The 13,676-nt window shown below is 44.3% G+C and overlaps 1 protein-coding gene across 1 annotated transcript in view; it reads right to left on the minus strand.

Moving 5' to 3' along the window:
* The window catches only part of LONP2 (lon peptidase 2, peroxisomal), a 139,601-nt gene that overhangs the window by 66,198 nt on the left and 59,727 nt on the right, over window positions 1–13,676 (minus strand). The window contains exon 8 of the mRNA XM_029075905.2: window positions 4,001–4,142. Within this exon, the coding sequence (XP_028931738.1) occupies window positions 4,001–4,142 (142 nt within the window). The remainder of the gene's footprint in view (window positions 1–4,000; window positions 4,143–13,676) is intronic.

Here is a 13,676-nt window from a genome sequence, read left to right on the forward strand (position 1 = left end):
CCTGCAAATTAAATCTGCGGTTGACTCTACCCCGCTGCAATATAACGACGGATACTTTAATGTTATTAGAGCAAACGGCAGAAGCCAATGGTATTTCATCCTTGAGAGGCACACTTGCGCTCTATGAGCAAGGTCATGTTAATGACAACCTTTCCCGCTAATGGCGGCACTTGGTTCGACTATTCGAAGTTGTTCTAGGTAGTGCTCTTCCAGGAAATCTTTTCTTCCGGTTCTCTGACACTCAGGCCTAGCAAATCACCGACCCTCCTAAGGGCCATCCCATTGGCTTGACAATCAGCAGGCTCAGACCTTTAAGGACATCTAATTAAAGGGCAGGGATGACACCTGACTGGTTTTTCAAAATAGGTAATTTGCCAACGCTCCAGGGAACTGTTGCCTCCAGACGCCCTAGCTGTTGGCCCTGGCCCTCTGACCTTTCCCTGTAGTGGCCTCCAGGGCCACAGCTCTTTGGGGTTGGCTGCATGACAGGGAGCTTCTTCTCCTTTACACGACTGCACGAGAAATGACCATGGTTCCTCCGAGCGAGATCAGGCAGTGCTGATACATTGCACTAGTTTACATGTGAAAAAACCCTGCTCATAAAGAACACTCCCTTGTATGGTTTTCGCACATTCTTGCCCAAACCATCCCAAGGGCATTGAACAATTCGCCTCTACGTTACAGTGAAGCTTGAACTCTGCAGAGATTAGGAAGACGGAAAAATTTCATCCGATACCAGATGAATACTCCAAGGCAAAAACATCCCTGCCATTTCCTGCTGAGAGCTCGAATGCACACAAAGGCTTCTCTGTATCTATATTTTATTACCTCAAAATTCAGAAAAAGCCCCCTGAAAGCTTAATTGCCTGCCTCCAGACTCGCTCCAATTTCACTGCTTACATACTAGCTATCAAGTACGTGGATCATTTCAATCTCCCCTCCACTAACTTTCCAAAGAGGTCATCTAAATTTAGAAGAAGCATTCCCTTGTTGACGAACAGTAACTGGAAATAGGAACGACATTCCATTTAACCCAAGCAATAACTCTCCAGAAGCACCAGGATGAAACAAATCTTTCATGTATAAACAACAAGACTTGCACAGAGTCTATGGGCAGGAAAAGCTTATCCTAGAATATGCCTCCCATTTACCACTGTGATTGCCATCATTCCCAATGGGAATCTGGATTTTTTTTTTTTCCCTCAACAACTATTACGTTACCTGTAGGAAGCGAGAAAATAGCATAAAGGTGAGGCTTGTATACTGTGTTTAGCTTGTACTTTACAGCCTTAATATTTTGGGTTTCATTTCTGGGTTTAAAAAATAAACTGTTGTGGAATAAAACTGGTGATTTAGGAGACTGGTTTTTTCAAGGGCAACTACATATTTGATATTCCTTTTTACCCACCACTGATGAAAGCCTTAGTTACTTCAATAGAAATAGGCATTTTCAGAAAATGCAAACACTCACATGTAGATGTGTTCATTTCCAGGACTAATCGATACTTTTCTGGTTTAAAATGGGGGTAAGAGTAAGGGTGAGAGCAATGAACCTGTGAAATTTGAAGAATGAAGGGCCTCAGAAGATCAACGGATTTTACTTGCCTTTTCACGTTTTCAACTTCTTCCTAAAGTCACTGTGCCTTTCTATTGCAGCGAGCTTTGGGTAAAATGAGTCTGCTACTTCAGAATCATTGGGTAAAATGTGATTTGCACGTGCATTTGGAAAATGACTATGAACCCGTGCACTCTGGAACTCAAGTAATCGGCTAATGGAAGTAAGGTCTGATTTTGCTGGGCTTCTGCTTTGGGGCTCTGACAACTAGCCTTTCTAAAGGCAAGGGAATGGCAGGCTTCACAGTGCAATTTACACGGTTTATACATATAAACTTCAGCAGCGACCATTTAAAAAAAAATCCACCGTGTCTCACAGCTGTAAGAGTCACTAGTTCCAGAGCCATGTATCAGCTCAGAGGGCTCCTGCTCCTTGACCAAAAGGAGTCTGAGCTGATGGGCTTATACAGCGTGTGTGACTTGGTCCTTTCGGGGCCAGGCCAATGTCCTACTTCCAGGGAAACCTGCACCTAGCGTAAGGTGGGAGATAAACCTGGAGAAACACATTCAAAACCCAGGTGACCTTACCATTTTACAAATTAAATTAAGAGGCCGGCTGTCTTCTACCTTAAATGGGGATGTTTGGCTGATCAAGTCATGAATGTGCAAAGTCCCGTGTGCTTTGAGGAAGGAGGACTAGGCTCTTTCGCTTGCAAAAGGGCAATTTGGAGCTTAGCAGTTCTGGATTCTTTCCAAAGCTTCCTACTATTGACTGGCTCATAGTGATTCTAGGTAAATCACTGAATATCTCTTGGCCCTCAGGTTCTACAATGTCTATGACACATGTTTACCAACCTCTTTTAGATCCCTAAATCAAAAGCTTTTCTGAGGAGAAAAATATTATTAACAATTGCATCATGATCCGAGAGCAAATCCCTTACAGTACCACAGATAAAAAGTTTTGTAGAAGTGAAATTTTTTAAAAAAGGCTCCCTCGCTTTGGAAGCATTCGGAGCTGTGGCAGTGACAGGTGAACCCAATTTTTATGTGGAAAAAAGAGAGCTGCAGGGATCAGATTTTGGAGAGTTCTAAGTGATTCAGTGGTCAAGGGTCAGGGGATAAGGCCACAAAAAGCAAAAATGCCAGGAACATACAGAGCCGAGATGGAAAAAAAATAGAGACACAAATGAAGAGAAAGAGAGTAAAGGAGGAGGAAAGGAGGGCAGAGAGAGAAGGAGATGGTAGTGAGGGTGGGATGGGGGGAACCAAAAGAGAGGAATAACAGGGGAGTAAGTTGACCAGATTTTGTTCCATTAGGCAAGACCAAAGAGGCAGAGAGAGGGAGCAAGGAAGTGGATTTCTAGCAGAACATCTGGCCTGGGAATTGTCAAGCTCATTGAACCCCACCTCTATTGTCTCCACCATCTTAGCACTTCTGATGAGGCTGGGGCGGTGGGATGGGAGGGGACCCCCCCCTTTTGGAGTGAATTGGCATCTAAGTCTTGGATCCCGAACCCACAGTGTCCTAGGTTCAGGTGGCCTTGGCCTCCCATCACTCCATCTTTTTACCATCCTTCCTCCTTGTAGGAAGGGAGACACAAGGCCCCCCCATCTCCCTCCCTTCTTAATTGATCCTGCATCAGCTGAGATGCCCACAATTCTAGCCGACTATTTTTTTCCTCTCAAGATTTTTGTGTCTTAAGGACCCTAAAGTGGGAGGTGAGAGAGATGCCCAAATTTTTGGATCACCTGGACAAAATCAGGATATCCGTTCACCTTAAAGTTAAATTCCATAATCAAGGGGCAGCTTCTTACTGCAAAAATTTACAGTCAGATTCTGTGAGTACAAACAACTACCTCAAGAATAAAAGAAGGACAAAATCTGAGCTTCTGTCTCTGGAATGTCTTTACTTTCTCCCTTTGGAAGAACTACTGTGAGTTCAGTGTTTACTAGGCTTGTGGATCAAAGATTTCAATGGAGATGCATTCTGAGTCACGTCAGTGGAAAGTGAATCCAAAATGACACCTTATTTTACATACAAAAATGGAGAGGAGTAGAGTTCCAGCTAAAATAATAAAAAAACCCCAACAAAAACATATGTGTGAACCAGTGTGTCAACAAGAAATAAAGACCACAGGATTACTTCATGTGAAAGTAAAGGTCGTGCTCATTTAGATATCCAGTAGTTTCATGTTTCAGTGCTTCAGGCTGTGAAAGTTCTAAATGTCATCGAGGTCATAAGGCACTAGCAATACAAGATCTCCTAAGAGAACACCAGGATGGTTTCTTTTTGTCATTTTTTCCCTTTTCACTCAATAGCTGAAATCCCCCTTTCGCCCACACTCTCTCCCCCTCGGCCTCTGATTTAAAATGGATCCTTCCCGCTGTTTGCCTGAGACCTGGCTATCTCTGTGAATTTTAGGGCAGGATAATCTCAGTTCTTACCTCCAGAAGGGCAGCGGCAGGATCTCCCTGTAGGCTCTTCCCCAGTTTGTCCACCTCATCTAACAGGAACACTGGATTGTTAACACCAACGGTCTTCAAGCCATTGATTATACGACCGGGCATACTGCCAACATAGGTCCGTCTGTAGGAAACAAGGAGAGGAACTCAGAAAGATGACGGCCGGTCGGGTGGTGAAGGCAATCCACTCAGGAAAAAAACAACTTCTGACCAGACTCTTAACCAGTATCCCAAGAGGCCAGAGCACTCTGTTTCTTTATCCTCAGTTCCTCTACCCACTCACTTTGCAGAGAGCAAACCACAGATTCTCTCTGTAGCTCAGTTGCTCACGAGAGGCAGTAGAATAGAACCTCACATCTTTTAAAGGAATCTTAGGAACCCTGAACTTCTCAAGGACTTAGGAGACCCCCGCGCTCAAAACAGGATCCCTGGCAAACCTCTGCCTGGTGAATAGCAAGCTGCACTGTCATCTCAAAAGGGAGGTGTGCTGGGAGGAATGGAAGGACTGTGGTGGAAAGTTAATAAAAATGAGCTTTAAATTTAGAAACAAATCTTGAGATGCAGAGAAGCGTGCTGTACTGAACACTTGGGAGAGTATGACCGAATTAGAAGACATTATCCCTGCCCCAAAGGAGTTTACAATCAAGTGGAGGAGATGGACACAAAAATAATGCACAGATACAAGAGGAGAAAGGGAAAATGAAAAGGTAGATGAGTGCTTAAAGAAGAGGGTGCGTAAGGTGATAGGTTCAGAAGCTGGGTGTGACTGCATGCGTGTGCTGCTGGCATAGAAGTTGGGGAGATTAGACTCAGGGGAAAGAAATATTAATGACTTGAACAGGAGGACTTTGAAGACCCAGAGAGCGAGGGGGCCTGTGTGCAGAATGGCATACTTCGAAAATGATCCCGGCAACATAGTAAAGTATGGACTAGGGAGGGGAGAGACTTGGTAGAGAGACCAATAAGGAGGCTGGGACATGACAAGTACCTGGGCCATGGTGGTGAACGGACAGGACAGGGAGCAATGTTGTGGAGGAAAACACAACAGGACTTTATGACCCACTGAATATGTGCATTCGAAGTGAAAGAAGGGTAAAAAATAAGGCCACAGTGGCAGGCTTCAGAGATAGGGACGAAGGTATTGCTGTCAACTGTGATGGGGAAGTTAATTGATGGAGAGAATATGGAAGGGAAGATAAAGAGTTCAGTTTCATACTTATCGGGTCTAAGGGACCGATGAAACACCCAGCTCTACCCCTGTTCAGTTAGTCAACTGTATTTATTGAACACTTACTGTGTGCAGAGCACTGTACTAAGCCCTTGGGAGAGTACAATATTACATTACAACAGATACATTTCCCAGCTCACAAATTTGCTGCTACACAAGTCCGAGTACAACTTGCGACTCCCTACGCTACAACGTGCCACAGACTGCCCCGTTCTCCATAAGATGCTCTATAAATTCAGCTCTTTCATTTTACAATTCAGTACGGAATTTATGTTTGAAATAACGAATACCAAAAAATCAAATAGCCTTTTTGTTCATACTAAAATATTGGCCCTTGAACACCTTTCGTTTATTAACAACAGCAACAGAAAAGATACACAGAGCTGTTTTCAGTCCATTGCATAGTGTCAGGATGTTTCAAGATGCAAAGAGTTTAGCAGTCGATATTGCAAGTAGAGAACAATGCAACCCTTCAAAACCATTCATTCTTTTTGGAAGGAATAGCTGAATCTGATCAAAAATAGAGACCAATTGCAGTCAAGGGAGTTAAGAGTCAACAACATATTACGTATGTAGCGATTCTGCTTATTTTGGCCTCCTTGATAAATCTACCTTAGGTACCAATTTGTGTTAGCTGGCTCACAATTACAGCCAGATACGACACTGAAAATTAAAATGTTACAGGAACCCTTGTACAGGACAGGAACCCTTTACAAACTTTTTGCAGATGTAGAGTGTGGCAAGAATCAAAAATAAATCTGTTCAAAAACATGATAAATGGGCCACTTTCAAAAAAAAGGTGAAATTTATCTTTAAGTGGAATCCATTAATTTTAATTACTATCTTGCTTTCTGTGCCATACCCATCAAACTGAATACTGTTAAAAACCAGCATGAACGGCTCATTGTGCAGAAGAAACTGGGAGGTGATGTACTGAATTGCAGTCATAATTCTCACTATCAGCAGGAAGCAAATCCTTAGAGCACACCCAGAATGTGCACACGATCTGGAAATAATAGGCCAGAATAAACTGGGTGACTTATGAAAAGCCAAGGAATCTTCCAAACACAAACAAACATGGGAACTGCATTCAGAACCAGTGAGGTTGACTGATGTGGTGGATTAAATTCAATAAGTACCACCCTGTTTGGGGAAGAATTCAGATGATTCACGTGTATTACATCATTTGGAAAGGGTGGACCCAAAGTGAATTACAGTAGCTCTTTGGGATGATTTCCTTAAAAGTTCTTAGAGAATTCCTCTAATTTTTAGTGTAATTCTGGCAAGCTCAGAGGTGGAGAAGATTCACCTGACCATCCTCCAAAGGAGAATTTACTGGAAAATCCATGCTGCTGTCCTATTTAACCTGTGTTACTTCTACTTTTATTTCTGGATTTAAAAACTATCCATTCATCAGAAATTAATTTTTGTAATTAATTCAGATCACCGGTAAGGCTTAAATCAGAAGTGAGCTCTCCTTCCCTTTTTTGTATAAAGTTCTGGATAACATTCTTAGGATTATTTTTACAGTGTACTTATGTGTTTGTGTGTACATGCATATAGAAACACAATATATCATAGAGTATCATATATTATACAACACAAACAATATATCAAACAAATAACATGTATCATATAATATACTGTATAGGTATGTCTACACTCACAAATATGCTTACATACATGTACATACATTGATGCAAAGATAAATACACATACATGAATATTTGTGTCCTTTCACTTCACTGGTAAAGCTAGGAGTGAATTTTTTTTTTTGTTACATAGGCAAGAGAAGGGCTGACCAGACTAATGCCTGAATGACAACCTCTTTTACATTGTGAACATGCCAAGATTGCCTTTTGATGCACTGTTACATTGTTACTCATGGTGATTAAGGCCATATTAATCTCTCCCTCTTGGTGTCACATTCTTGCCAAAGTCTCTGCTTCAAATCAGTCACCCTAATTCTAATTGCCGAATGCCAAGCTGACCTGCTTTCCGGTGCTATGTCTCGATTGTTCACTGCTATGTCATCATTCTAGGGATTGCTTCTGTAGAGTCTTCTAGGCTCACCAGGGAGCAACTGGTTGGGTATTCTCCTGACATTCATTTTCCTCGTACACAACTCCAAAAGAAGGTGTTGATGGGACGAGCCCTCCTGGTGGACTGACTGCATTCCAGGGTGTCACTGTTGGTGATCTCGTCTTGCCACTCGGTACCCGCATTGTCTGTAGGTGGCATTGGCAGAACCGCTCTAGAAACTGGATGGGGCGTTGGTGGCAGGACCAGGTCTCTCGGCCAAGAAGGTTAGACCTGTCCATTATTCCTTCAACTTTCAACTTGGCCGACACCTTGATGCCATCTTAAGTGCCTCATTCCGTCACTTTCCCAAAGGACGTGCACTGTTGGCGTTGTCTTATGCTGTCGAGTCGTGTCCGACCCAAAGCGACACCATGGACACATCTCTCCCAAAATGGACACATCTCTGCGATCGTTCTGGGAGTGCATCCATAGAGTTTTCTTGGTAAAAATATGGAAGCGGTTTACCACTGCCGCCTTCCAAGCAGCAAACCCAAGTCTCTGCCCTCGACTTTCTCCCACGCCGCTGCTGCCCAGCATAGATGAGTTTTGATTGCCTTCCACTTGCTAGCCGAAGCTAGGAATGGAATGGATATGCCTCTGTCTGACGCTCCCTCCCATCGTCGAGGCTGGAAACTCTCCAGGTGCAATCTTGAGTGGTAAAAAGGACGTGCTAGCCTTCTCGATTTAGTTCTCCTCCTTCCTGTCTGCCCTTGCATCACTGAACAGTGTGTTGCCTATGTAGCAGAATTCAAGGACAACATTCATCTCTGTCCCACTAATAGAGTTCCTTGGCTGCTTTTAGGGTTTAGGCTGTTACATGACTTTAGTCTTCTAGAGCCTGGGGCCACAGCCCTTCATTAGTTCCGAGAAGCAACCCAGACTCGTCTGCATGTCTCCTTGGATAAGTGGACATCACTCTTCTTCTCTGTCATCTCACATTTCCACTTGCCTCCAGGACAGCTCTTTGTGGATGCCTCACTGACACTTCACACTGGACATGTCCAAAACTGAACTCATCACAATGTTAGTATTTGTTAAGCGCTTACTCTGTGCAGAGCACCGTTCTAGGCCCTGGGGTAGATAAATGGTAATCAGGTTGTCCCACGTGAGGCTCACAGTCTTAATCCCCATTTTTCAGATGAGAGAACTGAGGCACAGAGGAAGTGAAGTGACTTGCCCACAGTCACACAGCTGACAAGTAGCAGAGCCGGGATTCGAACCCATGACCACCATCTTCCTGCCCAAACCTTCTCCTCTCTTCAGCTTTCCCATCACTGTTGCCAACTACACCATCCTGTCCCACAAGCTTGCAGCCTTGGCAATATCCTCGATTCATCCCTCTCCTTCAACCCAAACGTTCAGTCCGTCACCAAATTCTATCAGTTCTATCTTCACATCATCTCTATAATCTGCCCCTTCATCTTCACCCAAAAAGCTATGATGCCAGTCCAAGTAGGTGTCATATCTTGGATAGACTGCTTTATCAGTCTCCTCACCAACATCCCAGTCTCTCCCCTCTCCCCTATATGCCCGTATTATTTTCCTAAAAAAAAAAAGTGACTCCCTACTCCTCAAAAATTTCCTATGGTCGGTTGCCCATCTACCTTTGCATCAAACAGAAATGCCTCACCATTGGATTTAAGGCATTCGATCAGCTCTCTCCCACCACAAGCCCACCAGTATACTTTGTTACTCTAACACCAACCTACCTATACTGTGTTTTAATGTCACCTCTCTAGCCATCAAGCCTTTGCTCATGCCTTCCCTCCTGCCTGGAACTCTCCCTCCACTGCCCTTCATACCCAACAGACTACCACTCTATCTTCAGAGACAGAAGCAGTATGGCCTAGTGGCCATGTGGGACAGTGGACAAGAGTAGTACAGTGGTTAGAACACCAGCCTGGGGTCAGAAGGGCATGGGTTCTAAACCCAGCTCCGCCACTTGACTGCTATGTGACCTGGGCAAGTCACTTCACTTGTTGGGCCTCAGTTACTTCATGTGTAAAATGGGGATTGAGACTGTAAGCTCCACGTGGGACAGAGACTATGCTTGGACCCACCCGACTACTTAGACACTGCCTGGCACACAGTATGTGTTTCACAAACACCACAATAATTATTATTATTGTTGTTATTCAAAGCCCTTCTAAAATCATATCTTATCCAGGAAGCTTTCCTTGACTAAACTTCTCATCTCCCCACCTTATGATGGTGGTATTTGTTAAGCAGCATGGCTCAGTGGGAAAGAGCCCAGGCTTGGGAGTCAGAGGTCATGGATTGTGACTGTAGGCAAGTCACTTAACTTCTCTGGGCCTCAGTTACCTCATCTGTAAAATGGGGATTAACTGTGGGCCTTACGTGGGACAACTTGATTACCCTGATTACCCAGTGCTTAGAACAGTGCTTTGCACATAGTAAGCACTTAAATACCAACATGATTACTATAATTATTAAGCGCTTACTATGTGCAAAGCACTGTTATAAGCGCTGGGAAGAGACACCAGGTGATCAGCTTGTCCCATGTGGGGCTCAAAGACTTAATCCCCATTTTACAGATGAGGAAACTGAGGCACAGAGAAGTGACTTGCCCAAAGTCACATAGCTATTGTGAGGGAGCCTTATTCCCCACCTTATTCTCCCTTCCTTCTGCATCACCTATATATTTAAGCGTGGCGTAGTGGATAAAGCATGGGCCTGGGAGTCAGAAGGTCATAGGTTCTACTCTGAGCTCCACCATCTATCTGCTGTGTGACTTTGGGCAAATCACTTCACTTCTCTGTGCCTCAGTTACCTCATCTGTAAAGTGGGGATTGAGCCTGGGAGCCCCACATGGGACAGAGTTTGTGCCCAACCTCATTTGCTTGTATCCTCCCCAGCACTTAGTACATTGCCTGGCGCACAGTAAGCGCTTAACAAATACCACAACATTTATTATGATTACCCACTACGAACTTTGATACCCCATCCCTACAGCAGTTACAGACATATCTTGATAACCAGTTGCTTCCCCGTTACCTTAATTTATTTTACATGTCTGTCTCCCCGCTAGATTGTAAGCCTCTTGAGGGCAGGGATCATGTCTACCAACTTTACGGTACTCTCTCAAGAGCCTAGTACAGTGCTCTGCACTCGGTAAGAGCTCAATAAATACCACTGATCTTGTTTGATCATCAACATTTAGAAGCCCTTGTCTGAGCGATTCAAGGACTTTTGATGGTGCTCTCCATCCACTGAGATGAAAATATTTCCCAGGATTGGAAACTGCATTCCGTTGGCAGCTTTTCATACAGTAGGTTGAACGAGAATTCAGCCCTATTTTACTCCACTGATAGTGGGGAGATATGTGTATACACATATACACACACACATACATATACATATCTTAATAAGCTTGTTTTTACATGGCAGAAGCAGCATCACTGGAAAAGGCATTTATTGAGCAACTGTTGCCTAACACTGTATTAAGCACTCAATGAATCTCTAGCCCCATAAACGTATCAAGATCGAATAAGCAGTGTGTCAAGGCATAAATTAATACTTCTAATGAGGAACTACCATGGGAATTGAATTTATGACAAATAATCCAGCCTTTTTTGAACTCAGCTCCAGTATATGATCCTGTTACAACACTTTCAATATATTTAATCGTATTATTAGCCTCCAAGAATGAACTAAAATATATTTTTTCTAGAATAAGTTAAACTATATGATTACACATTCTGCTAGGCAGTCAGCTGAATATTAATCTACCCAATGCAACAATTGAAAAAAGACCTCTGGTGCTATCAACCGCATTTCAGCATCTTAGGACACCAGGATGGGATAAATCTAATGAGATATGTACTATCTTCCCCCAGTGTGCTTTCTCCTGGAATGACCATATCATCAGTTTTGTAGTGGGAGGCAGAGTAAAAAAGGGAAGGGAAAATAGATAGCTCCAACCAAAGTAATTTCCCTTAAAGGTCTTTGGGAAAAAGCTGCCTAGTGTTCAATTCTAGGGCAGATGAGATCGTGAGTTACCAGATAAAGGACTGAGCTTGAAATCCAAAGTCTTAAGAGCTTGCTCCTCCTCTGCCGATTCTTGAGTGTGGAAGCTTCAATAACTGGCCTAGTCCAGCACCAGAAATGCCTCAACAAACCTCACGATTGGCAGAACTGCCCGTGCATCACTTGAGATTAGGGAGATTTTCCCCTGATAATAGTCACTCATTTCAGTCCCAAACATAAACACATCTGGAATGCCATCCCCAACATGAAATTCATGCACGTGTGTGCCGACAGACACACAACACCCGCATTCTAATCGGCACAATCAAGGCGACGGCCTTCCCGAGGATTGGACCAGGCTGATAAGCGTTGGTGAGAAGGGAAGCTCAATCTTTGGCTACCAAAGTCACTTTAATGGCCACCATGTCTGATAGCTGTGGGTGGGGCTTGGGCCACTGACAGCATCAGGCTGACTTATGGGGTTTTGCCACAGTATATATGACGACCAAGGCGGTGTTCCATCAATCAATCAATCAATCGTCTTTATTGAGCACTGACTGTGTGCAGACCTCTGCACTAAGCACTTGGGACAGCACAATACAACAGAATTGGCAGATTCAATCCTACCCACGACGAGCTCACAGGGTGTTGGTAGAGGGTGTTGGTAGCAACCTGTTAGTTGCTAGTTATTCCTAGTCAGCTTCCCCAGTGGAGACCCAAACTCTGGGGACTTAGCAGCTGGAGCAGCCTGATTGAAGCTTCTACTCCTCCTCCTCCTGCCACTGCCAGCCAACCTGGCTTTAGCCCGCAAGCAGCATGGGTTAGTGGATAAAGCACGAGACTGGGAGTCAGAAAGAATCGGTTTCAGTTTGTTGTGTGACCTTGGGTTAGTCATTTCAATTCTCTCCCTCAGGTACCCCATCTGTAAAATGTGGATTAAGACTGTGAGCCCCATGTGGGACATGAACTTTGTCCAACTTGATTAGCTTGAATCTATCCCAAAGCTTAGCACAGTGCCTTGTACATAGTAAATCCTTGACATATACTACTACTACTAAAAAATAAAAAAAGACAGCAAAGCAGAAGCAGGAAAGAACATAAACCAGTCCTATCACGATAGCCACCACTTCTTCCAGAGCAGAGGGAACTTGGCCGAGCACTTCCATTTCCCCATCTTTTTTTCACACTGGTAGATCCTTAGACAGCAACTGTGGTAACATTAAATACTTATAAGTTGCTTCAGTGAGCCTTCTGATGCCCCGACCTACACAGTTTCCATTATGTACGACAAGCTACAGTCAGTTGGGGTTTAAGGTGCTGACAGGATATCTATATGCATGTGTCTTGCAAGCAAGAGGAAATGTAAGACCGCAGATGGGAGGGGCAGAGTTGGGAGCCATCAGCATAGGGGTGGTGGGTGATTTTGCAGGAGGGGATAAGTCCCTGAGAGAGTGAGCATAAAGTAAGAGTAAAGGACTCTGACCAAGGCCAGGAAGGGCACCCACAATTAAGAGGCAGGGATGGAGACTGAGAAAGAGAAGCCAGAGAAGTAGGAAGAAAACCAAAAAAGACCTCTGTTGGTGAAGCTGAGCTTAGATAGCATTGACAGGGCGGGTGGAGGGAGAGATCAAAGTCAGCTGGACCCAGAGAGGATTAGGGTGGAATACAGGCCGTTAAGATTTGGTAAAGAGAAGGCCACTGGTGACCTTGGAACACTGAAGGGGGCAGAAATCTGCTTGGAGAAGGTCAAGCAGGAGTTAGAAGAGAAGACATGGATGCAGCAGATACATTCCAAGAGTTTGGACAGGAGTGGGAGCAGGAAGATGGAGCAGTAGCTGGAAGGTGCGGTGGGATGGAAAGAAGGCATTTTCATACTGGGCACATCTGTGTATGTTCCAAGGTGACAGCAAGGTAGCTATCAGAGAGGAATCAGTTAATAATAATAATGTTGGTATTTGTTAAGCGCTTACTATGTGCAGAGCACTGTTCTAAGCGCTGGGGTATACAGGGTAATCAGGTCGTCCCACATGAGGCTCACAGTCTTAATCCCCATTTTACAGATGAGGTAACTGAGGCCCAGAGAAGTTAAGTGACTTGCCCAAAGTCACACAGCTGACAAGCGGCAGAGCGGGGATTCGAACCCATGACCTCAGACTCCCAAGCCCATGCTCTTTCCACTGAGCCATGCTGCTTCAGCTGAAGTCGGTGGTTAAGGAGAGATGAGTAGGAACAAGTGACTTTAGAAGGGGCACAGAAAGAGAAGGCAGGTTTGGAAGGAAGACTTCCTTCTTAAGAAATGGCTGGGAAGGGTGAGAGAAATGTAGGGGAGGGAAGGAATTGAGGAGGTGAGGGCAGGGAACT

This window comes from Ornithorhynchus anatinus, chromosome 11, assembly GCF_004115215.2.
Source record: "Ornithorhynchus anatinus isolate Pmale09 chromosome 11, mOrnAna1.pri.v4, whole genome shotgun sequence".
NCBI classification, from domain to species: Eukaryota; Metazoa; Chordata; class Mammalia; order Monotremata; family Ornithorhynchidae; genus Ornithorhynchus; species Ornithorhynchus anatinus.